This window comes from Salvelinus alpinus, chromosome 10 (genome assembly GCF_045679555.1).
Source record: "Salvelinus alpinus chromosome 10, SLU_Salpinus.1, whole genome shotgun sequence".
NCBI lineage: Eukaryota > Metazoa > Chordata > Actinopteri > Salmoniformes > Salmonidae > Salvelinus > Salvelinus alpinus.
The window spans coordinates 47,750,127-47,776,685 of record NC_092095.1 but is presented as its reverse complement, the minus strand read 5'-3'; the positions used below and the strand labels follow the sequence as shown (position 1 = coordinate 47,776,685).

Genomic DNA, 26,559 nt, shown 5'->3' with positions numbered 1-26,559 from the left:
ATGGACAAAGGAGAGATATAAGCAGGGGCTGTATACAGGAGAAAGGCGAGAAAAGAAAGCTTACGGAAGGATGAGATAGAAGTAAAACAAGCCAAATCAGGTCAATCGAGCATTGTGGGTGGGTGTTGGCACTGTGGGAGGAGCTTAGGGAGATGGTAAAGAGGTGTAGTTCAATCATGAGCGAGCATAAGCAAGCGAATGAGGCGTCACCTTGGTCAGCAGGTGAGAAGGCTTTCCTGCAATGCTTTTCAGAATGAGGGACGTTTCTCTGTCCAGATAAGAGTGCTTGGTGGCGCAGAGGTGAGGAGAGAAACAGATAAGACAGTCAGGGCAATGATTCTCAATGGCTCATTAAAAATGCTTTTGAAGGGTGGGGGGGGGGGGGTGGTTAAAGTGTGGAAGCAAGAGAGGTCCAAAAGTTGGAGCATTGATTGTGGTGGTAGTCATATTAGATCGCTGTGGATGGGGAAGAGAGACGATTTATCAAAAGGCCATTTTCTAAAGATGATACTGCTGTGATTACTGAAGGTGATTGCTAATACTCACCTGTACACAATCACACACCTACTGTACACTACATACAGGTCTTGCTTTTTCTCCAAAACACACACACACACACACTTACAGTGTCCAGATCTACTTCATCCTCCCGTGAGGTGAAGTCAAGCTGCCGTCTGGCCGGCTTACCATTGGCCCGTCGCAGTAGTGAGGCATGCTGGGAAACGGGGAGGTGCATTATGGGTGCAGAGAGGATGCAAACACACACACAGTAAACATGCAAGGGGACGGGGAAGGTGCACTTTATTCATGTAGCTCTCTTCCTCTATTTAAAATGTTCACATTTTCCTTTCAACACCTTACCTTCCACTTATTCAATCTCTCCATTGCATACTGATTCTATATGTGGTCATGTGCGGCGCTAGCAATGCCAGGGTGTGGGTTCAATTAGTGATAACGTACTACATACTGTATGTATGCATGCACTGTTCTGTTAGTCGCTTTGTATAAAAGCTAAGTGGCATATATATTTTCTCCTTTCCATCTTGTAAACCTAAACTAACTTCCCGCACTTAAGTCAAGCAGGTTGAGTTTACAGCAAAATGGGTACAGTAGATACATTGTAATCCATATCACACATGCAGACTTCAGTGATTACAATGCATTCACTCACTGTACTGTAAATACCACACTTTCCAATGGGTAGTATACACACACAACATTGTGTGTTACACGGATAGCAAACAAATGTAATACAATGAGTTGTACGGTGCACATTTGACATGCAGTTGGGACTTCAAAACACCATGCAGGGAACTAGAGAGGGTGGTTTCGAGAGGACGTGCGTACACACATACATTCATCATCATACCATTCATCATCATACCATTCATCATCATTCAACATGTTTGAACAAACAAACCACTGCAGCAGTTTATTTTTCCCCCTAACCAAACAGCCTTTCACTGTCATAACTCAGACAGCCAGCCCACCCTTTTAGTCTGAATAAAGGAAGTCCCACAATGCCCCATAAACGGCAATCATTATCCTGCCCAAACTAAAAGCCTGCACATGGAAAAAGGGCTTTTGATAGGCGGAGATAACTGGGCATTGTTTGCAGGCTGACTCTCATACAGACGACAACAGAGGATAGAAATGAACAAACTATCAGTGGTAATAATGTTTCACGAAGAGATATTGTTATTCATGGTACATCTTAGTTAGTTTTTAGGAAACAATTGGGAAAACAGGATTGTGAAGATTGGAGTGTGTTACCTCAGTACTGGCTGGGCCCTGTGGCGGCTGGGGGCCTTGTGAACCCCCTTCCTGCTCGGGCCCTCCTACTGTCCTAGACAGCACCTTGTCGATATCCAGAGAGTCCATGCTGGACGCGGATTCAGAATTAACGCTGGACCTCGAGGAGTGGCCCCCCGCCTCGTGTTCACTAACCGTGCCCACTGAGCCCGTCCTCCGGTGCTGCGAGGACGAGGAAGTCGCCGAGGGGCGCCGGAGGGTGGTCGAGGAGTAGGAGGAAGAAGTCTGGTGCGCCGCCTCGTCCATGCTGAGTGACGCCTGCTCCAACTGGGCTGTGATGTCGTCCAGCGAGAAGTTCGATGCCGACGGGCGCCCGTGGGAGTTGGAGCTGCCCCCTCGGACGGTGGAGGCCGGTGACGCCCGGGTACTACTGCTGGTGCTGCCCCCGCTGCTACTCCCCCCACCGCTGCCTGTTTGCTTGACACTGGCGCTGCGACCCCCCGGGCATCGCTGTTGACATTTAGCCTGGCGGGCGGTGCCGGTGTTGGGCTTGCCGATGGTGCTGAGCTCCTGTTCTATGGAACACAGGTCAGCCATCAGGGCATCCAGGTCTACGGTCTCTGTCGTCTGGTTCAGAGCCTCTGTAAGGAGGGGGAAAAGAGGAGTGTGAATCCACATTATTTTGTATACACACACATGCTAGTACACACACACTAAACAGAAGCTAATATATTGATTTCATGAAAGTGTGACGGTTGAAAATATACTTTTGCACAGCAGTAAAGCAATGGTGGTGTGGGTCACACAGGCATGTCACAGACACCATGCTCTTCAGGAAGTAGGTAGGGCATATAGGTCTGAGTGTGTGTCTTACCGTTGATGTTGTACATGGAGAAGCGGTACGAAAAGTTAGCCATGTTTGTTTCCTGTCTGAGAGGGGCCTTCTGGACCGGCTTCTGTGGCTTCCCGTCATCCAGACTCTGTAGAGGACAAATCACACTATCAAAATCACCACTAGCTTAAAGATATTCTCTGATACTTTTTAGCCACTAGTTCTGAATAGTCCCCCAATATTGTGTACTATCTCCCAAATTATTGCCCTCTCGCTATACTGTGTGTGTTTCTTGCTAGCTGTCACTCAAATGGCGAGAGGCTGAAACTCAAATTGCTAGGGGACTGGCCCACGTGGGGGTAAATGTAGGGAAAATGGCACCACACAGATTCCAGAAAACAGTTGTTTTCAAACTAGGGATTCCATGGCTAATTGAGGTAAGACAGTAATCCTTCTCAGATTATGCATGTATGAACTGCACATTAGAGGTCGACCGATTAAAATCGGCATGGCCGATTTCAAGTTTTCATAACAATCGGTAATTGGGATTTCTGGACACCGATTATGGCCGATTACATTGAAATCCACGAGGAAACTGCGTGGCAGGCTGACCACCTGTTACGCGAATGCAGCAAGGAGCCAAGGTAAGGTGCTAGCTAGCATTAAACTTATCTTATAAAAACCAATCAATCTTAACATAATCACTAGTTAACTACACATGGTTGATGATATCACTAGGTTAACTAGCTTGTCCTGCGTTGCATATAATCAATGCGGTGCCTGTTAATTCATCATCGAATCACAGCCTACTTCGCCAAACGGGTGATGATTTAACAAAGGCGCATTCACGAAAAAAGCACAATCATTGCACGAATGTACCTAACCATAAACATCTTTTGCCTTTCTTAAATCAATACACATAAGTATATTTTATTTAAACGTAGATATTTTAGTTTAAAAAAAATTATGTTAGCAGGCAATATTAACTAGGGAAATTGTGTCACTTCTCTTGCGTTCATTGCACGCAGTCAGGGTGTATGCAACAGTTTGGGCCGCCTGGCTCGTTGCGAACTAACTTGCCAGAATTTTACATAATTATGACACAGGTTGTGCAATGTAACAGCAATATTTCGACTTAGGGTTGCCACCCGTTTGCAGCAGCAGGCTCGTAAGCATTCATTCAAACTTTACTGCGTTTGCCAGCAGCTCTTAGCAATGCTTGAAGCACAGCGCTGTTTATGACTTCAAGCCTATCAACTCCCGAGATTAGGCTGGCAATACTAAAGTGCCTATTAGAACATCCAATAGTCAAAGGTATATGAAATACAAATAGTATAGAGAGAAATAGTCGACACGTCATAATTCCTATAATAACTGCAACCTAATATTTCTTTACTGGGAATATTGAAGACATGTTAAAAGGAACCACCAGCTTTCATATGTTCTCATGTTCTGAGCAAGGACCTTAAACGTTAGATTTTTTTACATGGCATAAATCGCACTTTTACTTTTTTCTCCAACACTGTTTTTGCATTATTTAAACCAAATTGAGCATGTTTCATTATTTATTTGAGACTAAATTCATTTTATTTATGTATTATATTAGGTTAAAATAAGTGTTAATTCAGTATTGTTGTAATTATCATTATTACAACAACAAAATATATATATAAATAAAATTTAAAAAAATCGGCCGATTAATCGGTACCGGCTTTTTTTGGTCCTCCAATAATCAGTATCGGCGTTGAAAAATCATAATCGGTCGACCTCTACTACACATGAAACAAAGTACCGGAGCATGTCTTTAATGCATAACAATACCAGACTTTAACAGGCTTGAAGGAAGTGGAAGAAAGCTAACATGACTCAGCGAATGGGTGGGAAACTAGTATAATATGGTTGGCGAGATACGGTTACCAGGATACGATTGCAAGGGTACGGTTACTAGGTTACAGTTACTAGGACATGGTTGCATGGACACTATTACTATGATATTGTTACTAGAATATGGTTACTTGGATATGGTTTGCTAGGATACCGTTGCCACGATATGGTATCCATGACATGGCTACCAGGATACGCCCATCCTCCCCTACTGCAATACCTGTGTGAGTTTGTCCAGCTCTCCCAACCAGGCTCCAAACATTTTGTCTAGGTCCTGGTCTTCCTTATCACTGTCCTCCTCCTCTGCCCCGTGGTCCAGCTCATCATCAGACATATCCGCCATCTGGAGGCAGACACAGAGTACCTCATTTGAATACAGGAATCCCATTACAGTTGAAAGGATTAAAACATTTCAATTCACAAGCATACGCAGACACATTTACTAAGAAAGAATTCCATCACACAGTGGCCGCGATGAATCCACAACGTCACCAGCTCAACCTTCTTACGTGTTACCATGGCAACCGCCAAAAAGAGCTCTATAATGTGGAGAGATACGGCTGCGCAACGGCAGGAGGCTATTCCCTGTTGTCTGCACGAGATACAGTATAGCACATGCTGGATGCCGTTGAAAGGCCTACTGAGTTGAGCCAAGGCCTATTCCCCACGAGTGGCTGCCCATACTGCTTGGCTGTTTTGTACAGTAGTGAGCACTGAAATGACCGCATGACACAGTCCACATAGGCGCCACATCGATTTATAAAGAACGTTATGGCTTCAATAAACCCATCATACCTATGGTCAGACATTGGTGATGAGAGTCAAAGTCGACTGTCAGCCACAGCCAGTCATGAACTGTGTCCCAAATTGCACCCTATTCCCTTTATTGTGCACTAGGGCTCTGTAATGCATTATAAAGGGAATGGGGTGCCACTTGGGACAGTGCCATGGTGTTCGTATCACAGAGCCTCATTGTGCCATCTAATGACAATGACAGAGCGCCCTCTTGTGGAAAGATTAGAAAATAGGTGATTTATTTATTTCCCACCTTTTACACTGCTGGGATAATGATTCTCAGTGTGTAAATCATGTGCAGTGTCATGACTAAATGCCACACCGGTAGAACTTGAGCCAGTGACACTACAAGCCTTTAAAGCCCCTGTGCACGCGCACACACCGAAGCCCCTTCCCCTAACCCCACCCACATCTGTGTGACTAAACCAATCTCTGACCCCACTCCTTTCTGATCCACTCCAACCTTGTGTAGACAGAAGCATATTGGTGTAATAGCTGACCCCTTCACATCCTGTTCCTATTGCATCACTTCCTGGTTGGAGAGGGAGACAGTTTAGTGGAGTATTAGTGTCACACAACCTTAGGAGCGAAAACACAGCATGGGATCCAGTCAGAGGAATGCTATCTTATCTTTATCTACTGATAGGCTCCATGAGGACATGGGGAGGCACAGCCATACACAGTGGGACACAAGAAAACACTCCCTCACACATGGGCACATACAGTTGAAGTCGGAAGTTTACATACACCTCAGCCAAATACATTTAAACTCCGTTTTTCACAATTCCTGACATTTAATCCTAGTAAAAATTCCCTGTCTTAGGTCAGTTAGGATTCACCACTATTTTAAGAATGTGAAAATGTCAGAATAATAGTAGAGAGAATGATTTATTTCAGCTTTTATTTCTTTCATCACATTCCCAGTGGGTCAGAAATGTACATACACGCAATTAGTATTTGGTAGCATTGCCTTTAAATTGTTTAACTTGGGTCAAACGTTTTGGGTAGCCTTCCACAAGCTTCCCATAATAAGTTGGGTGAATTTCATTTTTTTGGTGAGTTCTATTTTTGTTTCATCAGACCAGAGGACATTCCTCCAAAAAGTACAATCTTTGTCCCCGTGTGCAGTTGAAAACCGTAGTCTGGCTTTTTTATGGGGGTTTTGGAGCAGTGGCTTCTTCCTTGATAAGCGGCCTTTCAAGTTATGTCGATATAGAACTCGTTTTACTGTGGATATAGATACTTTTGTACCCGTTTCCTCCAGCATCTTCACGAGGTACTTTCTGTTGTTCTGGGATTGATTTGTACTTTTCTCACCAAAATATGTTCATCTCTAGGAGACAGAACGCGTCTCCTTCCTGAGCGGTATGACGGCTGCGTGGTCCCATGGTGTTTATACTTGCGTACTATTGTTTGTACAGATGAACGTGGTACCTTCAAGCGTTTGGAAATTGCTCCCAAGGATGAACCAGACTTGTGGAGGTCTACAATTTTTTTTTCTGAGGTCTGGCTGATTTCTTTTGATTTCCCCATGATGTCAAGCAAAGAGGCACTGAGTTTGAATGTAGGCCTTTAAATACATCCACAGGTTCACCTCCAATTGACTCAAATGATGTCAATTAGCCTATCAGAAGCGTCAAAAAGCCATGACATAATTTTCTGGAATTTTCCAAGCTGTTTAAAGGAACAGTCAACTTAGTGCATGTAAACTTCTGACCCACTGGAATTGTGATACAGTGAATTATAAGTTAAATAATCTGTCTGTAAACAATTGTTGGAAAAATGACTTGTGTAATGCACAAAGTAGATGTCCTAACCGACTTGCCAAAACTATAGTTTGTTATTAACAAGACATTTGTGGAGTGGTTGAAAAACAAGTTTTAATGACTCCAACCTAAGTGTATGTAAACGTCTGGCTTCAACTGTACACATGCACACCCTCTACCACTAAACTGTAACCACAGATTTCAATGACTACGCCCCCCCTCCTCGCTTTTCACACGCACAAACTAGTGAGAAGTGAGACAGAAACAAGCACACACACGGCTACATGGGATCACGGGCATGGCAGCAGTGTGTGACAAAGTAGCCTAAAAGACACGGAGGCACAGTGTTATCCCCACAATATTTCCCTGTGTTCCTACAGTACATTAACCCCTACAACAGCCAGACCTGGGTTCAAATACTATTTGAAATCGTTAAAATACTTTGAACATTTGCTCAAGCCTGCCTAGAGTGCCAGGCAGGCAGGTTTGCAGTTTGGGGTATATTCTATGGGTTCCATTGCACCAGGAGAGCTCAATCAAGTATTTGAAGCCAGGTCTGATAGCAGCCCACTCAGATGGAACAAACTGTTAGAAGCTCAGGCCTAAGGTAATTTCATTGGTTTTCCAGGGGGTATAGTGCTTCCCCCTAACTGTGCTGTGAGCCCCTTGATAGGGGACTGTACCAGACAACAGGACCCTCTACAGGTACATAGGGGGGCTAACCCCAAATTGACCCCTGTTTTTGATACTGTGTGTGTGTGTGTGTGTGTGTGTGGGTGTATACTTGTTTTCCTACCTTATCAGGACCCCAATGTCCTAACAATTCACCCGAATGGCTTGACAGTGTAGAAAAACACTTTTTTCAAATGCTATTTTAAGCTTAAGGGTTAGGTTTATGGTTTTGGGGTTAGGGTTAAGGTTAAGGTTAGGTTTAGGAGTTAGGGAAAAATAGGATTGTTAATGGTCAAACATTCACTCAAAAAGTCCTGAGATTCCACGAGAATAAAGCTGTGTGTGACCCGCAATCTGATCCAAGATCAGCTTTGAGCTTGTATCTGTACAGTATCATTTTCTGCAGCATTATGTTGGAGTGTATGTGTGTGTGGGAGGTCGTATAACTTAATAGCAATGTCTCAAAGTGGGGAGCAATGTGTTTAAGTGTGGAGGGAGCAGTGGAGAGGAAAGGCAAGAAGGGCTTGCTTTGAAAATCCCCTCTCTTATTCCCCTGAGAGAGAGAGCAGAGAGAAGAGAGAGAGCAGAGAGAGAGCAGAGAGCAGAGAGAGAGCAGAGAGAAAAGAGAGAGCAGAGAGAAGAGAGAAAGCAGAGAGAAGAGAGAGGAGAGAAAAGAGAGCTTACATACTTCGCTGCATCTCTACCTCCAAATCCTTATTTTCTTCTGCGTTAACGGCTCAAAGAAGGAGCGAGAGGAAGAAGCAGAAGAGTGAGAGAGGAAGGGAGAAAGAAAGGCAGAGGGAGCAGGGAGGAAGGAAAGAGGGAGAGAGAGAGTGAGCGAGCAGGGAGGGCTCAGAGTGAGGGAAAGAAGAGAGAACAGGGAGGGAGAAAAGGGCTGCTGTGCTGAGTTGCAGTTAGCATCCTGTGGTTAACCAGCCTGTGATTTGGGCCTAGTTTGGCTGAGTGTGTGAGTGGGCCTGGTGGGCACCGGCACAGGCCATAAACACACAGACAGACACTTATACCCTCACTCACACCCTCACTCACAACACACAAAAGTTCATGCGTGCAAAATACGCACAGCAGCTGGAAAGGAGTCTGTTTCGGATCATGAGCGGACACATTCAAGATAGCTAGCTTACACAGAACCACTGTTGTGTGTATGCGACTGTGCAAATTTACAGGCATGGACAGTTACACGCACACAGTCTTCCCACACTGTGTCTCTACAGCTGCCCAACCATCGCCCCCCTAAGACCCCTTGGCCATCCCAGTCAACCATTTAGTTGGCATGGCCACCATATATGTGAGATACACAATGTACAGTGAACAGGGCACACACCCGTTTGTGTGTATGTAGTAGCTGTGCGCGTGGCAAGTGGTGGGACAAGGTGACGGTTGGGGGGGGGGGGGGGGGGGGGGTCAGAACAGGAAATGGCCTAATTTCCCCCACAGGCTGTTCCATAACAACGCCCAAGCCCAGCAGTCAATCAAAACCCAGCATCGCCATTGTTACAGCGCCAGGGACAGGGCTTCTTTACAGCATGACATCATGGCTAACCGAGGAGGACAGGAAGAGGAAGCGGAAAAAAATAGAATAAAATAAGCCTCCTTTCTGTTTGCAAATACGCTGCTGGTGCTATCATATAGACTGCTGCGTCCGAAATGGCACCCTATGGGCCCCGGTCAAAAGTAGAACACTATATAGGGAATAGGGTGCCATTTGGGAAGCAAGTACAGAGATGAGCGATCAGCCACTGCCTGTAGTCTGACCTGTATTTGCCTGTAGTCTGACAGCACTCCCCTTCCTGTAATAAAATTATAGACACACACACACACTTTTTGGGTTGTTGACCATAAGCTTTAAACAGTGCTGCCAACTATTGAAGATAGGAATTCTCACTCCAAGCTGTTGTCATCGGCTCCACTCCTAACCGGTGGTCTGGTGGTTCCCAAAAATTCTGTTTTAAAGCTAATTACCTGCAATTGTAAATATTTTTTACATGGCCAAAGCCCATGACCTGGGTGGATTTCGATTTTCTTTTAATTATCACAGGTCAGGATTCTCCATGACTTGGCTTCAATTACTTTGGACATGACATTTTGAGTATGCTAATTGGGGGTCATTAAATTACATTGGTTTATGGTTAGAAAATGCTAATACTAAAAGTTGGTGGCAGTGTCTAACCAATAGGACCATAGAAAATACTGCATAGGAGGTTGCGCTCCAAGAGGGTTCGCCGCCCCTGATCTATGCTTCCCAAATACTTGGGGTTTGAATATGTTCATGTGACATTTGATTTCTACAAATTACCCCACATTCAAGAAAAATCTCATGAAAATAAATCTTCAGTGGGTGAGGATGACTGGCAAAACGTTGCCACCATCTGACTCTACATAGGAAAGCTACTTTGCATTTATGCATATCGTTTCTGCCTAGCAGCTTGTGCACAATACTGAAGACCGGATATTTGAGGCAAGGGGCGTTTCAATATAGCCTATTCTCATGACTTGGCCTACACTACCTGGCCAGTGTATTAGGTACACCACCCCGTTAACAAAAAATGGATCGGTCCAACAGACAGTGAGTCACGTGGCCGTGGCTTGCTATAAAGAAGCAGGCAGGCATCGAGGAATTCAGTCACCGTTCGATTGAACTTTAGAATGGGCAAACCTAAGCGAGTGACCTAAGCGACTAATGAGCACGGTATGATCGGTGCCAGACGCTCCGGATCCAGTATCTCAGAAACGGCCGCCCTCCTGGGCTTTTCCCGCACGACAGCGTCTAGGGTTTACCGAGAATGGTGCGACAAAAACAAAAACATCCAGTCAGTGCCAGTCATGTGGGCGAAAACAGCTCGTTGATGAGAGAGGTCAAAGGAGAATGGCAAGAATGGTGCAAGCTAACAGGCGGGCCGCAAACAGACAAATAACGGTGTAGTACAACAGCGGTGTGCAGAATGGCATCTCGGAACACACAACTCTTCGATCATTGTCACGGATGGGGAATTGCAGCAGATGACCACACCTAGTTCCACTGCTATCAGCTAAAAACAAGGAGAAGCTGCTCCAGTGGACACACAATCAACAACACTGGACAATTGAGGAGTGGAAAAACATTGCCTGGGTCGACGAATCCCGGTTCCTGGTGTGTCATGCCAAGGGCGTAAGCAATGGCGTAAGCACTATTAGTCCATGAACCCATCCTGCCTGGTGTCAACGGTACAGGCTGGTGGCGGAGGAGTTTCTATTGTTATTTTATTTAACCAGTTGTATCGCCGTCCAATCTGCAGCAAGAATTCAGGCTGTTATGGAGGCAAAGGAGGTCTGACCTGGTACTAGATGAGCGTACCTAATAAACTGGCCGTTGAATCCAGGTGAAAGCTATGATCTAGGTTAAACCTATGATGTTTTGTACTGAGTGTACAAAACATTATGAACACCTCTTTCCATGACAGACTAACCAGGTGAATGCTTTGATCCCTTACTGACGTCCCTTGTTAAATCCACTTCAAAATGAGTGTAGATGAAGGGGAGGAGGTTTGTGTCAAGAACTGCAACGCTGCTGGGTTTTAAGAACGGTCCACCCACCAAAGGACATCCAGCCAATTTGACAACTGTGGGAAGCACTGGAGTCAACATGAGCCAGCATCCCCATGGAATGCTTTTGACAACTTGTAGAGTCCATGCCCCAACGAATTGAGGCTGTTCTGGGGGCAAAAGACTCAAGCTGGCATATTCGATTTCAAATAGCCCAACTACACTAGAAAAATTGGGAAGTGAAAATAATAAAAATGATGTGGAATAACAGTAGTGTTCTTACTATGATAAGCACACTCATTGGTCTATATTTTAGCTGCACACCAGCCACAGCATAGAGAGGCGTTTGATGTGCATCCAATTGCCTTGGCCCCGGACCCATACTAAACCAATTACAACCTTCAATCTGTCAGGGTACACAGTGCAGTGGCAGGAAAATGAAGGATCTCCCAGGTGAAGCTGCCATGGTTACTTTGTCACATGCGCCAAATACAACAAGTGTAGACCTTACCGTGAAATGCTTACTTACAAGCCCTTAACCAACAGTGCAGTTCAAGAAACGTTTAGAAAATATTTACCAAAAATGAAATTTACAATTTAAAAAACAAAATAACAATAACGAGGCTATATACAGGGGGTACCAGTACTGAGTTAATGTGCGGGGGTACTGGTTAGTCGAGGTAATTTGTACATGTAGGTAGGGGTGAAGTGACTATGCATAGATAATAAACAGCGAGTAGCAGCAGTGTACAAAACAAATGGAGGGGCAGGGGGGGGGTAGAAGTCTGGTGGCATTTGATTAATTGTTCAGCATTCTTAAGGCTTGGGGGTAGAAGCTGTTAAGGAGCCTCTTGGTCCTAGACTTGACAATTTTATGGGCTTTCCTCTGACACCGCCTATTATATAGGTCCTGGATGGCAGGAAGCTTGGCCCCAATGATGCACTGGGCCGTTCACACTACCCTCTGTAGAACCTTACGGCCAGATGCCGAGCAGTTGCCATACCAGGCGTTGATGCAACCGGTCTGGATGCTCTCGATGGTGCAGCTGTAGAACTTTTTGAGGATCTGGGGACCCATGCCAAATCTTTTCAGTCTCCTGAGGGGGAAAAGGTTTTGTCGTGCCCTCTTTACGACTATCTTGATGTGTTTGGACCATGATAGATCGTTGGTGATGTGGACATTTGAAACTCTCGACCAGCTCCACTACAGCCTCGTCGATGTTAATGGGGGCCTGTTCGGCCCGGCTTTTCCTATAGTCCGCGATCAGCTCCTTTCTTGCTCACATTGAGGGAGAGGTTGTTTTCCTGACCTCCTCCTATAGGCTGTCTCATCATTGTCGGTAATCAGGCCTATCCCTGTTGTGTCGTCAGTAAACTTAATGGTGTTGGAGTCATGTTGGCCACGCAGTTGTGGGTGAACAGGGAATACAGGAGGGAATTGGAGTGGGTCTAGGGTATCCAGGATGATGTTGATGTGAGCCATGACCAGCCTTTGAAAGCACTTCATGGCTACCGATATGAGTGCTATGGGGCGGTAATCATTAGGCAGGTCATCATTAGGCACAGGGACTATGGTGGTCTGCTTGAAACATGTAGGTATTACAGACTCAGAAGGGAGAGTTTGAAAATGTCAGTGAAGACACTTGCCAGTTGGTCCGCGCATACTTTGAGTACACGTCCTGGTAATCCGTCTGGCCCCGCAGCTTTGTGAATGTTGACCTGTTTAAAGGTCTTGCTCACATCGGCTACCGAGAGCGTTATCACTTAGACGTCCAGAACAGCTGGTGCTCACGTGCATGCTTCAGTGTTGCTTGCATAAAAGGCATTTTGCTCGTCTGGTAGGCTTGCGTCCCTGAGCAGCTCATGTCTGGGTTTCCCTTTGTAGTCTGTAATAATTTAAGCCCCGCCACATCCGACGAGCTTCATAGCCGGTGTAGTAGGGTTCAATCTTAATCCTGTATTGACGCTTTACTTGTTTATCTGAGGGCATAGCAGGATTTCTTATAAGCGTCCGGATTAGTTTCCCGCTCCTTGAATGCTCATGATATAGAATTGCAGATGAATATGATCCCATTTCCAAACAATTTTCAAGCACAGTTGATAAGTTAAACGCACTGAATTGGATTAAGTAGAAAATAAAAGCAGTACTTTTTTCAATAATTGAGAAATAAAAAGGTGTGGTGTGTAAAGAGGGTCAAATGCATCTCACGTCCAACGCGTGAGAGTTGGCTGCACCGTTTAAATCCACGTCCCAGGTGATAATTCACTTAAAGCTGTTAGAACACCTGCTACTAAGGGCATGATTGATTTACAACCGGGGGCATCACCACTACCTGAAAAACACAGCGTGTGGGTGTGTGAGTTCTATGTGAGTTATCACAAAAACAAACATAAATCCCTCTCCTTCACTCCCTCCCTCCCCTTCACTTCCTCCCCGTGTCTCTTTCTCCCCGTGTCTCTTTCTCCCCGTGTCTCTTTCTCCCCGTGTCTCTTTCTCCCCGTGTCTCTTTCTCCCTCCATCACTCTCTCTCCAGGCTTGTGTGCCTATGAGAAGCCTGAGCATGACACTCCCTCATCTGTCTCCCATCACCACCGGGGTCAGAGAGAAGGGGCCACCTCAGGGTTCAGAGGTCGCCCCACTGGGGATGTTGTGGTGTTAAGCCTCTGCCACAGTGGGAGGGGTACACAGGAAACACACACGTCTGCCCCACACTAGGCCACCAGTTTGAGTTGGCCTGTGCCTCCGAGGAGGGGGATATAGAGGGAGAGAGCGAGAAGAGAGGAAAGAGAAAGGGGGAGAGAGATTGAGGGAACTGTCCTGGAAAAGCACTGCTCTAAATTAAAGAACGTAATGGCTGGCTTCCAGTTCTTAACCATGAGGCTAGGAATAGAGAACAGAACACACAAACTGTCAATGTACTGTTGAGTGCTCAAGCTGGGCAAGGGCGAAGAGTGTTTCATATAGAGAAGGGACAGGACGTGATGTTGTTGGCCTATGGAGGGCCAACAGGCAGCGTCAAAGGTCATACATGGGATGCTCACTGACAGTCAAGTCCGGAGGTGTAGAACCCTAACCTGTAGCCTATGCATCTGTATATAACCACACACACACCCCCACAAGCCGTATAAATGTGAATTTTAAACACTACATGAATCTCAATGACACAGATAAATGCAGACTGATGTTATGTAGCATGTAGCCTAGTAGAACAGTGTTTAACCTAGGTGTTTGGTTGACTTCCGTGTAATCTGAATAGAAATCAGCTAGCCACTCATGCTTCACATGCAAACCAATTGACCTTATTTAAGTATATTTGAGAGGGGGAGGGAAGGAGAGAGATAAGAAGCGGCAGGTAGCAGAGCGGTTAAAAGCGCTGGGCCAGTAAGCAGAAAAGTCGCTGGTTCGAATGTCTGAGCCGGCAAGGTGTAACAATCTGTCATTCTGCCCTTGAGCGAGGCAGTTAACCCCCAACAACAACTGCTCCTCGGGTGCCGTAGACATCGATTAAGGCAGGCCCCCTGCAACACTCTGATTCAGAGGGTTCAATGCGGAAGACATTTCGGTTGAAGGCATTCAATTGTGCAATTGACTAGGTATCCCCCTTTCCAAAAGAATGGACAAAAACAAGGAGATGAGGATTGATAGAGCAGAAAGTAGGGAGAGAGAGAGAATGGAAGGAGAGTTAGTCAGAGAGAGGGGAGGAGAGAGAAAAAGGGAGAGAGAATATAAGTAGAGTTAGGCAGAGAGAGGGAAGGAGCATGAGGGAGAGAGAAATAGGGAGGGAGCGAGAGAGAATGAGAATGGGGGGAGGGAACGAGAAAGAACGGGAGAAGGCATTAGGCCAATTCAACACTAATAGAATGAAACTGGCAGCTTCATTAAATAGTACACGCAAAACACCAGTCTTAAAGTCAAGTGAAGAGGCGACTCCGGGATGCTGGATTTCTAGGCAGAGTTCCTCTGTCCAGTGTCTGTGTTCTTTTGCCCAACTAGATCTTTTATTGGCCAGTCTGAGATATGTATTTTTCTTTGCAACTCTACCGACAAGGCCAGAATCCCAGAGTCGCCTCTTCACTGTTGACGGTGAGACTGGTGTTTTGCGGGTACTATTTAATGAAGCTGCCCATTGAGGACTTGTGAGGCGTCAGTTTCTCAAACTAGACACTCTAATGTACTTGTCCTCTTGCTCAGTTGTGCACCGGGGCCTCCCACTCCTCTTTCTTTTCTGGTTAGAGACAGTTTGCGCTATTCTGTGAAGGGAGTAGTACACAGCGTTGTACGAGATCTTCAGTTTCTTGGCAATTTCTCGCATGGAATAGCCTTCATTTCTCAGAACAAGAATAGACTGACGAGTTTCAGAAGGAAGGTCTTTGTTTCTGGGCATTTTTAGCCTGTAAGCAAACCTACAAATGCTGATGCTCCATATACTCAACTACTCTTAAGAGGGCCAGTTTTATTGCTTCTTTAAATAAGAACACCAGTTTTCAGCTGTGCTAACATGATTGCAAAAGGGTTTTCTATTGATCAATTAGCCTTTTAAAATGATAAACTTGGATTAGCTAACACAATGTGCCATTGGAACACAGGAGTGATGGTTGATGATAATGGGCCTACGTAGACATTCCATTAAAAATCAGCCATTTCCAGCTACAATAGTCATTTACAACATCTACACTGTATTTCTGATCAATTTGGTGTTATTTTAAAAATGGACAAAAATGTTGCTTGTCTTTCAAAAACAAGGTCATTTCTAAGTGACCCCAAACTTTTGAATGGTAATGTACGTACCGAAAGTGAATTAATGAAGAGACCGCAGAGTTCCAATTTCCACAGAGAATTTTACAAAAACACATTTACTTGAAGAACAGTACAAAGTTTGGTAACAGAATGACGTTTTGTGCTATTTGTGTCATCATTTTGTTACTGTGGAATTGCCCATTACATCATAGATGAGATTACGTGGAAGTCTGCAGTCTCTTCGTTAATTCACTTTGCATCCGAGTAGGAACAGAACACTGTTGCTTATTTGGGTTGTTCTCAGTCTTGTCCTGGGTCCTGTTCATGAGAGCTTACAGGACCAGAACGTTTTGCAACGGAAAAAGAGTTTGTCGTGTTTCTTACTGAACAAGTTCAGAATCAGATAGTACATCACTTAGTTTTGGAACGCTCTAGGTCGTTTCGTGCCCACTGAACAAGACCATGGTAAGCGTGAATGCAAGTGTGTGCGCACACACACACACACACACACACACACCTTTCTACACTAGCTTCACTATCTCCAACACAGAGGATTGATGACCCTTTTATGATTAAAAAAGTGGACGCTGTAGAGTTTGTGACTATGCCGTAAGCTGTATGAAAACACATCATGAGTAATGGCTGAATAGACATTTCCATAAACCAAACTTCTAAATGGGTGTGGATGTAGTCTAATTTTGGCATCGTACCCCACCCACCCACACAATGCTCTCACACACACAACCAACTCCCTTGTGCGTGTCTGATGCATGAAGGACGGAGGGGCTAATAAAACAGTGGCAGCAGTGACACATCGTCTCAACAGCATCCTCCATAGAAAAAATATGACAGCCAGACAACACACAGACCAACCCATAATACTATTTCTCACTCTGCCACTCATTTGCTCTGTCTCTCAAACTACAAACTCCATCCTGACCCCAATGTAGAGAGCCTTTTCAGGTCCAAAAATGCATCAACGTCACATCGTATCACGATGAATGAAATCTCAAAGGAGAAAAAAAACAACTCTTATTACAACAATGGTAACATTTTAGGAAAATCAGCTACAGGGGAAGTTAATAATAATAAATGCCAAGTAGAAGACGCTTTTATCCAAAAAGACTTAGTCATGCGTGTATACGTTACTTACGGGTGGCACCCGGAATCAAACCCATAATCCTGGCGTTGAAAATGTCATGCTCTACCAATTAAGCCATACAGGATGAGTAACAGTCTTACATTAAGTTGTAAAATGCTGAATTTCCCCTTTAACCCCACTATTCCATTCAGGAGAGGTAGATGAAAAAGAGGGGGGGGGGGCACATTCCTGTGAGTTTGGTAGGGCTCAGCTGTCGTCTCCTGAGGGGGTGGAACAAAAATTAACACCAAGAACAAAAAACATTTAGAGAGGGCTGCTAGGTTGAGAAAAACACTCCAGTGTGTGAGGTAATGGCTCATTATAGAGTGGGTCCCATATTCACAGCACCGCTAAATTGTCCCCTGGGAAGTGTGTGCGCGCGTGAGCATCTCAAACTAAGGCTGCTATAGATGACAGTGGCTTGTTTTTCCTTACCATGCACACATGCGTCTAGTCTATAACATTTAACACGGACTAAATTTAGAAAGTCTGCTTCAACAGCTGTCGACACCACCCCATGTCACAATACCCCCACTGTTCCTGTGGGTGAGTCACCCCTGGCCTTGGGTCCTGTTCTAGAGAGGAAAATAGATATGGGTGTGGCTGGACTCTCCCAAATGGTAGGAGGTGGTGGGGGGGGGGGGTTATATGAGTAGGCCAAACATAGTTGGTATTACTGCTCTCAAGTGCTTTGATCTCCTGTGCGACAAAGCAGGCAGGTGAGCGTGGACGAATGAATAGCGGCTATTTCAGGGCACACGGCAGTGCTCATTTTATTTTATTTCACCCCTCTCCATCCCCTCTTCCCCCCCTCTCTCCCTAATCCCCTCTGGGCAAACAGGCCTCGTCCATCATGCTCAGTCGGTCAATGAAAGGGACCGTTTGCACAGTGAGGGAGGGGCAAAGAGATCATTAAAACATAGGCGGAGAACGTCATCAGTTCATAACTGTGAGACTACTGTATGTGGCTAGTAGGCTACAACCTCATACAGCGTGCAAAAAGGAGATTATCGTCTCCACACTGGCTATGAAAGAGATCCATTGACAACGGCAACAGTCTAAAGTAAATTTGGGTGTGGATCACTCCTGGCCCCGTATTCAAAAAGCGTCTTGGAGTAGGAGTACTGTTCTAGGATCCGTTTTCCCTTTCAGATGATAACGAATAAGATTACATGGACAGTGAGGACCTAATCCTAGATCAGCACTCCTAGCCTGAGACAATTTATGAATACAGGCCCTGGAACCTTTGTGCTCGGGAGAGTAAATCGAGAGGAACTCACTCCAGGCCAAGGTTGTGTTCATTAGGGCATACCGTAGACATGTTCTGATGGTACCCGAAGGTTTAGTGCCTAATGAACATGACCTTGCTTTGATTCAACGTCATACAGTATATCAACATCCCCTGGTAATATCATCAATGGGAAAAACGCACAAATGACATACAGCCTAGATATAAATCAACAAAATGCATACAATGAAGCAGAGATCCAATCCAGAGACATTTTGCCATCTTTGTGGCATTAAATGAAAGCTAGAACAAAGCACTTCCTGCAATAAGCAGATTAAAAAGGGAAGGATGGGCAAGTGGGAGAGAGGAAGACAGAGAGATGATAGGGGAGGGAATGGACCATTATAATATGAGTAGGGGGAGGGCCAGACTGACAAAACAGCATCAGTCAAGCACGACTGACAGCCAGCAGACAGAGGAAAAGAGGAGAATCGAAAGAGTAGGAGGAGAGGATCACTCAGAGTGACTCTGGCATACGCAGCCAATTAAAACAGGAGGGGGGGGGGCAGAAAGGAGAGAGAGAGAAAGCAGACTAACAGAGATATAGAGGAGAGAAAAACGAGATGTGAAGAGAGAAAGAAAGCAAGACAAAGACAGAGGGAGAAAGAGAGAAAAGGAGAGAGAGGAGCTGGCCAGCTGATATGTTCCCACCCAGAGGCAGCAGCTAGAAGTCAGCAGGTTTCTCTATAGTAACAGCAACAGCCCTAATCCCATAGCAAATACAGAGCCTTCAGAAAGTATTCACACCGCTGGACCTTTCCCACATTTTGCTGTGTTACAGCCTGAATTTAAAATGGATTAAATTAAGATTGTGCCACTAATCTATACAAAATACCCAATAATGTCAAAGTGTAATTATGTTTACAAATTCATTTTTCTTTTTTAAATCTATAAAAAAAAGAGTCAATAAGTATTCAATCGTTTTCTTATGGCAAGCCAAAAAAAGTTCAGGAGTAAACATTTGCTTAACAAGTCACATAATAAGTTGCATGGACTCACTGTGTGCGTGCAATAGTGTTTAAAGTGATTTTTAAATGACTACTCCATCTCTGTACCCCACACATACAGACAAGAGTAAGGTTCCTAAGTGGAGCAGGAGGAGAGGTTTTCATATGGATTGTAAAAAGGGGCACCTATTGGTAGATGGGTATTATTATTAATAGCCATTATTATTATTCATTTTACAATTTGGATTGTGTATCAATACACCCAGTGACTACAAAGATACAGGTGCCCTTCCTACCAAATCAGTTGCTTGAGATGAAAGAAACTGTTAAGGGAGTTCACCATGAGGCCAATGATGATTTTAAAGAGTTTAAAGACCTGTGATAGGAGATAACTGAGGATCGATCAACATTGTAGTTACTCTACAATACTAACCTAATTGACAGAGGGAAAGAAAGAAGCCTGTACGGAATGCATCCTGTTTGCATCAAGGCACTAAAGTAATACTGCAAAAAATGTGGCGAAGAAATTAATAAAAGCGTTATGTTTGAGGCAAATCTCTTCATATTGTCAAGATTGGTGGTGGCTGCATCATGTTATGGGTATTCTAGGGAGTTTTTGGGGCTACAATAAACAGGATAGAGCTAAAATTCCTTGAGGAAAACCTGGTCCTCTTCTGGCTCCCAGTGTCTGCTTTCCAACAGACACTGGGAGACAAATTCACCTTTCAGCGGGATAACCTAAAACGCAATGCTAAATATACACTGGAGTTGCTAACCAAGACGACATTGAATGTTTTGACTTAAATCTACTTGAAAATATATTTCAAAACATGAAAATGGCTGTCTAGAAACAATCAACAACCAACTTGACAGACCTTGACAACTTTGTTTAAGAATAATTGGAAAATATTGTAGAACTCGGGCGTTCAAAGATTATTAGTAAAAGACTAACAGCTGCCATAGGGGATACTAACATGTATTGACTCAGGGGGTTGAATACTTATCTGGTCAAGATAGTGTTGTATTTTCCATTAATAAAAAAATAGATTTTTCTTCCACGTTTGAGTATTTTGTGTAGATCGTTGACAAAAACACAACAATTAAATCCTACTTTGTAACAAATAAATGTGGAGAAAGGGTGTGAATACTTTCTGAAGGCGCTGTATATGATCATCATCTAGCTTGTGATCTTGCTCGATTTGGTTGTTTACTGTAAACTCTTTGCCACTGAGCTGTTATGTAGCTCTGCCAAATGGCACATAGTATACAATTCATTTATGTTGTGCATGGTCCTTGGAAATGCAAATTACTATGGAAATGTATGATGCAGGAATAAATAGGCATTTATGTATGATAACCACTAGCTCTGTAACCATAGACTATCTGATATCAATCAAATTATTCAAATTTATTTATAAAGCCCTTTTTACATCAGCGGATATCTCAAAGTGCTGTACAGAAACCCAGCCTAAAACCCCAAACAGCAAGCAATGCAGGTGTAGAAGCACGGTGGCTAGAAAAAACTCCCTAGAAAGGCCAGAACCTAGGAAGAAACCTAGAGAGGAACCAGGCTATGAGGGGTGGCCAGTCCTCTTCTGGCTGTAACGGGTGGAGATTATAACAGAACATGGCCAAGATGTTCAAAGATGACCAGCAGGGTCAAATAATAATAATAATAATCACAGGGGTTGTCGAGGGTGCAACAGTTCAGCACCTCAGGAGTAAATGTCAGTTGGCTTCTCATAGCCGATCATTCAGAGTATCTCTACCTCTCCTGCTGTCTCTAGAGAGTTGAAAACAGCAGGTCTGGGACAGGTAGCACATCCGGTGAACAGGTCAGGGTTCCATAACAGCAGGCAGAACAGTTGAAAGTGTATCATTAATATCCTTGGGTAATGAGTAACACACAGTTTCCAGGCTCATAACAACCACCAGTTTGTCCATCGTGGGCAGGTATCATTTCTGGGTTTGATTTTCAAATTTGGCAATCATCATTAAGCCAATTTAGACAGAAAAAAAAAACACAGCCACACACACTCACAATAGAAGTGCAGTCACCCAGCATAGACATAACCCATTAATGTGTTAAACACATTAATCAATCTCCTTGCAGAGTAACACTAACTTGGCAACTAGGATATCGGCTCAATAACAACGTTGCTGTACGTTTATATTTGTACTATTCGGTCTCTTTTACTCGCTATCCTAGTATTTAAGCATCAGTGTCTAACCGTGGTGTGTCCATAGTAGACATAGTGTGCATAACACACACCTATTAGGGAACAAAGAGCACAGTGAGTATAGAGCTGTCCAATCCACACCCGACCTGTGCACAGGCTCATCGTCTCCCTATAGGCAGACAGAAAGACCGACCGACACCACAGCACAGATCCCAGAACAGCTGGGAATGTCTTCATTCATCCCAGCTCCTGCCAGCTGCTCCAGCCAGCCTCTGACCTCTTGACCTCTGGCAGCTGGCTGGGAATTGGTTACTGGCACATTGCACACGCGTACGTGGGCTGAAACACATGCGCACAGGCAAAATGCACAGTCTTCTCTTGTTAGGCCTCCTGACTCTAGCAAATGTCAGTAGTATGTCACTCTGTCCACTCGCCTGTGTCATCAGCAGTGCCACCTCACGTCCACCACGCCACCTCCGGCTTTCCGGCCATTCCGCACCGTCCATCTCTGGCGTTCCGTAATATTCAGGAATGCCAGCCTGCCCCTGAAGGGTGTGCAACACCACTCAACAACATTCACATGGAATTTGGGACGTACCCACATATACACACAAACAAGAATACTGTTCCCCAGTAGTTCATTTTCAGCTCCAGAGGGCTTACTCTCGATCTTCAATAGTCGGATTCCCTCACCACCAAAGGGGATGGTTAGCTTTTAAAGGACAGACACACACAGTACACAAGCAAACACACCCTCCGATAGGGCACAATACATGTGTTTTTTTATCATCTCCATGGAGACCATAGCAACAATAGCATCCTGCCAGTCAGAAGCAGACCTGCCAACCCTGTCCAACATTTTAGACTACCAGACACACGTGGCAAATTGGAGATTCAACTCGTGCGCGTAGTACTTGCCGAATTGGGGCTCACGCGGTTTGTGAGTCTGATCGCAATTATAGAATTGTACCAAATCAAGTCTATAAAAAGGTTGGAATACTTTCGACAGCATTCCATTTACACATATGGTAAAAGTCACTAACAAGGTCTAATAACAAGTTAATTGTTTAGACACAAAATGTACACATGTCTTATCCACGAGATTTAAAAAAAAACTCTGTTACCCATAATAAAAAGGAAAAAGCTATGATAGGAAAGAGTGGGTGAGAACAAATCTGCTGGAGACCTTCAAAATGTTCAGGAAATCATTTCCTAGACATATTTGCCTGGTAGCTAGCAGATTTAGCCTTACACAGCAGGGCATCAGGGTAGACTTCTCTGTGGCAAACAGATCCTCTGACAATCATTGAAACCTTTTTGGTAACGAGGGCACTCAGCATGTCTGTACTGAGGGAGGCTTTGTACTGGGTTTTGTTCTTGGAAACAGGACTGAATATTCGTTCGCATTGCTATGGAATATGACCAATATCCCCAGCATCACAGCCGAAAGGTGTGAGTAGACCAGGCTGCCCCCCCCATTTTCATTGTTCCCAATTTCTCTCCAGGCCTGATCCGTGCGCATGTTGACCAGACTCTGCTCAAATGGTGTTGCCTAATAGTCTAAACTCATCTTCCACCAGATCAGAGGTTCCCTCAGTAATAATGCAGGGAAAGTGTGCCATGAAAAAGTTGAGGGATGAGAACTTGGCAGTCTGCCTGTTGGCAATGTCAGCGACCAAATGGAAATTTCAGGAACATGTAATCTACTGCAGAAGAAAATACATTTCTGACATCTGCAGAGAAGGTCTTCAGATCCAGCTTGCCTTGGCTTCCTAAGGAGGTGCGGGTGTCCTGGCCAATGGACAGCTCCTCGTCAGAAAGCTGGTTTTGTCTCTCCAGGTAGAGTGTAGGCTTGACACCACTATCCCCCCACTATGTACATGTCTGTGTGTTACAGCTAGAGAATCGGGATGTTAGATTTACTCGGTGGATTTATTTTTTATTTAAAAAATGTTAAAATAAAATGTTAAAATAAAAAAATCAGGCCCTATTCATTTCTGCGTACTTTTAACTCGGATCTCGTACATGGACAGATAATTACGTAGTTGGTGCGCAAAATGCGTGCATGTTGGCAGGTCTGCCGTAGTATACGTCTATAGTGACACACTTCACCCCAAACCTCCCACAGTTAAGAGTTTTCCGTAGGTACAGATCTAGGATCACCTTCCCCTCCCCAATCTTATCCATTAGTGGGGGAAAATGCTAAACTGACTCTAGATCAGCATCTAGATGCAACTTCACCCTACATCCTATATACCCTTCGAAGAAGCTGGAGTATGGGTTGGTTGGTGTACATTACAGGCCTCCATCCCACTTATAAACACCAAAACACACTCCAACTAATTAGCCGGCCTAGACAAAACACTCCACGATCACGAGTGCTTCTTTCTAAACAAAACAGCTGCTGTGTAGATTGAGTGTGTGCTGTGGGCAGATGAGTGCAGTCGGATGCACTCGAGCACACACACACACACCCTGAGTGACAGGGCAGTGGGGGGCTGGTACCATAGATTTTGTTTACCGTAAAAGGTCCACTTCAGATGGCTGCTTGTGCGTGTGTGAGAGACGCTCTGCGAGTCGACCCTGATTCTCACAGTGAAAGCATCTCATCCTCAAGGAATGAGTATAGGTCATTAAATACACTGACATGGCAAATGACTAGCCTGCCCCGTCATCCCTATTTGTCACACAATCTTTCCTACCTACTATTTTTCCCCCTCCTACAGATGCATTTCTCTTTATTTAGACAGTTAGGAATATAGATGTAGGTTATTGTTGTAGAAGGAAGAAAGTGTTAGGATTCCATGTTGCTCCTGGACACAATGTGCTTGGTAGACAGCAGCCCTACTGCTGAGCCACACTGCTTTCCTACCTCCTCTGATATCACTACGTTCTTGGCGACCCAGCATTAAGACACCTGATTTGACTTATCAAAGGCTCAATGATTAGTTGGGTGTGTTAGTGCGGGGCTCGAACAAAAACGTGCACCCCTCTGGGTCCCAATTCTGGTTCTCGAGGGGGAGACACACACACCGCTATGTGGGCAGACAGTGTGACAGCCAGGAAACACGAGAGAGCAAGTTCTCCACAGTGGTGGTGGAGGGGACAAGACAGCGCAGGACACAAACTCTCAAAGCATGCGTGACAATTCACTTCAACACTACTTCTCCACTTCCCGGAACAGGCCGGTGCGGGGGAGAAAACGTGTTCATTACACCCCTCAGGCAGCCACACAGAGACTACATCCCAAATAGCACCCCATTCCCTACATAGTGCACTACTTTAGTCCTGGTCAAAAGTAGCGAACTATGTAGGGAATGGGGTGACATTTGGAACACAACCAAACATCATTCGAGTCCACCCCTTCACATGGTTCCACTTTAGCCTGGCTGGAATTATCCCAGGCCCAAAGACAAGATCCTCGCCTTAACTCTTTTTTCATTTGGACCTTATTTACGAGGCTAGCTCAGGGAGGCTTCTCTCGTCTGGGCCTCCCTGGCTGTGTTTCATTCCAGGAAGATGTTCCCTCCATTCTGCCCTTGTTCACTCCCCTTCATGGCTCCCGAGTCGCGCAGCGGTCTAAGGCTCTGAATCTCAGTGCAAGAGGTGTCACTACAGTCCCTGGTTTGAAACCAGGCTGTATCACATCCGGCTGTGATTGGGAGTCCCATAGGGCGGCGCACAATTGGCCCAGCATCGTCCGGGTTTGGCCGGGTTAGGACGTCAATGTAAATAAGAATTTGTTCTTAACTGACTTGCCTAATTAAATAAAGGTTCAATAAATAACATGAGAAAACCACTCCACCCAGTATCCACCATATTGCTTTCAAATATACAGTCCTATTAGATCTGTGAAGGGGAGTGAATGGAGGGCAGAAGGGAGGAAACATGTTCATGGGATGAAATGCAGCCCCTCTCTCCCAACTCCCTCCCCTGTCTGGCCTCTATCTTTCCTGGGTCTGCTCTTCAACTTACAGATAAAAAAAAAATCACCACGCATGGAGCAAGAGCATTGGCATAGAATAACAGAACATTGACTTGAATGGGAATGGCCATTCTAGTAATTATATTTCTATGCGCAAGAGCCAATCACTGTGGAGATTCTGTCATTAGAGTCTTGGTACAGCCATGATAAAGTGTCCATGACTGGTTCCAATGGCTCACTGAGCTAGAGCATGGTACTGGCAACACCAGGGTTGTGGGTTCGATCTCCTAAAATGTCCATATTATTATACAATAACTACAGGGGTCAGAAAGTATCGAAAGAATTGCAAGAGGAGCCAATGTATTGGCTAGCCTGGTAGTTGCCGATTGGTGTGTGCCGTCTTGCCAAGTCATCAACTCACATCGACGACCACCTAGCTATGTAGCGGTGGCTGGTAACTGACTAAACAGCAAGCTAACGGAAGGCGTTAAAAGTGCATCTTACCTCTGGTGTCTCTCTCCCTTTGTCCCACTCAGGTCTAATGAAGCCAACGCAACAGTCAGGACCAAGCCTTTATGTCCTGGAGAGAAGAGAATAAAAAATATCATGCAGATTTGATTCACCATCTATTTCTGTTTTAAAGTGGAGACAGAAAGGATGGCTGAAATTCAGCTCAGCAAGGGCCATCACTGAGTGAAAAATGGGACCTATGGATCGATGATGCTTGTTCTCATAGTGCTGTGGAGAAATCACATGGACTGCGTCTCTGTGTGTGTGTGTACACAGCGAGAGAGAGAGAGCGAGAGAGATCAATCTTACCGCCGCAGGGATTAGCTTCAGAGCAAGCCTGGGTGTGGAGCGCTCTTAGAAAGATACACTGGTTTGAGCAACTACATCAAGCTCAGAAACTAAACACACGCACTGTGGCAGGGTAGCTTGAGACAAACACACACACATTTAAAATGAGGAGCAACACACTTCCACAGGCAGATATTCACATTGAGTCACATACCAAAAACTACAAAGCTAAATCAAAACCCTGACACACATTATGATTCACTAAATCACCAGGCTTGTCCCGTATGCTGATTCAGACGAA

The 26,559-nt window shown here is 44.8% G+C and overlaps 2 protein-coding genes across 7 annotated transcripts in view; one reads left to right on the top strand and one right to left on the bottom strand.

The window, feature by feature from the left end:
- LOC139532128 (tubulin beta-4B chain-like) overlaps positions 1-26,559 on the top strand; it is a 394,248-nt gene that overhangs the window by 288,876 nt on the left and 78,813 nt on the right. The gene's annotated exons all lie outside the window — the stretch shown is intronic.
- The window catches only part of raph1b (Ras association (RalGDS/AF-6) and pleckstrin homology domains 1b), a 77,992-nt gene that overhangs the window by 22,962 nt on the left and 28,471 nt on the right, over positions 1-26,559 (bottom strand). For 2 of the 6 annotated variants that reach the window (XM_071329311.1, XM_071329310.1), the window contains 6 exons: positions 25,965-26,040; positions 4,689-4,811; positions 2,627-2,732; positions 1,774-2,393; positions 626-715; positions 211-285 (listed from right to left, as the gene is read on the bottom strand). In XM_071329311.1, the coding sequence (XP_071185412.1) occupies positions 211-285; positions 626-715; positions 1,774-2,393; positions 2,627-2,732; positions 4,689-4,811 (1,014 nt within the window). In that variant the 5' untranslated portion in view covers positions 25,965-26,040. The remainder of the gene's footprint in view (positions 1-210; positions 286-625; positions 716-1,773; positions 2,394-2,626; positions 2,733-4,688; positions 4,812-25,964; positions 26,041-26,559) is intronic. The other 4 variants (XM_071329313.1, XM_071329314.1, XM_071329312.1 and 1 more) reach the window with 4 other exon arrangements.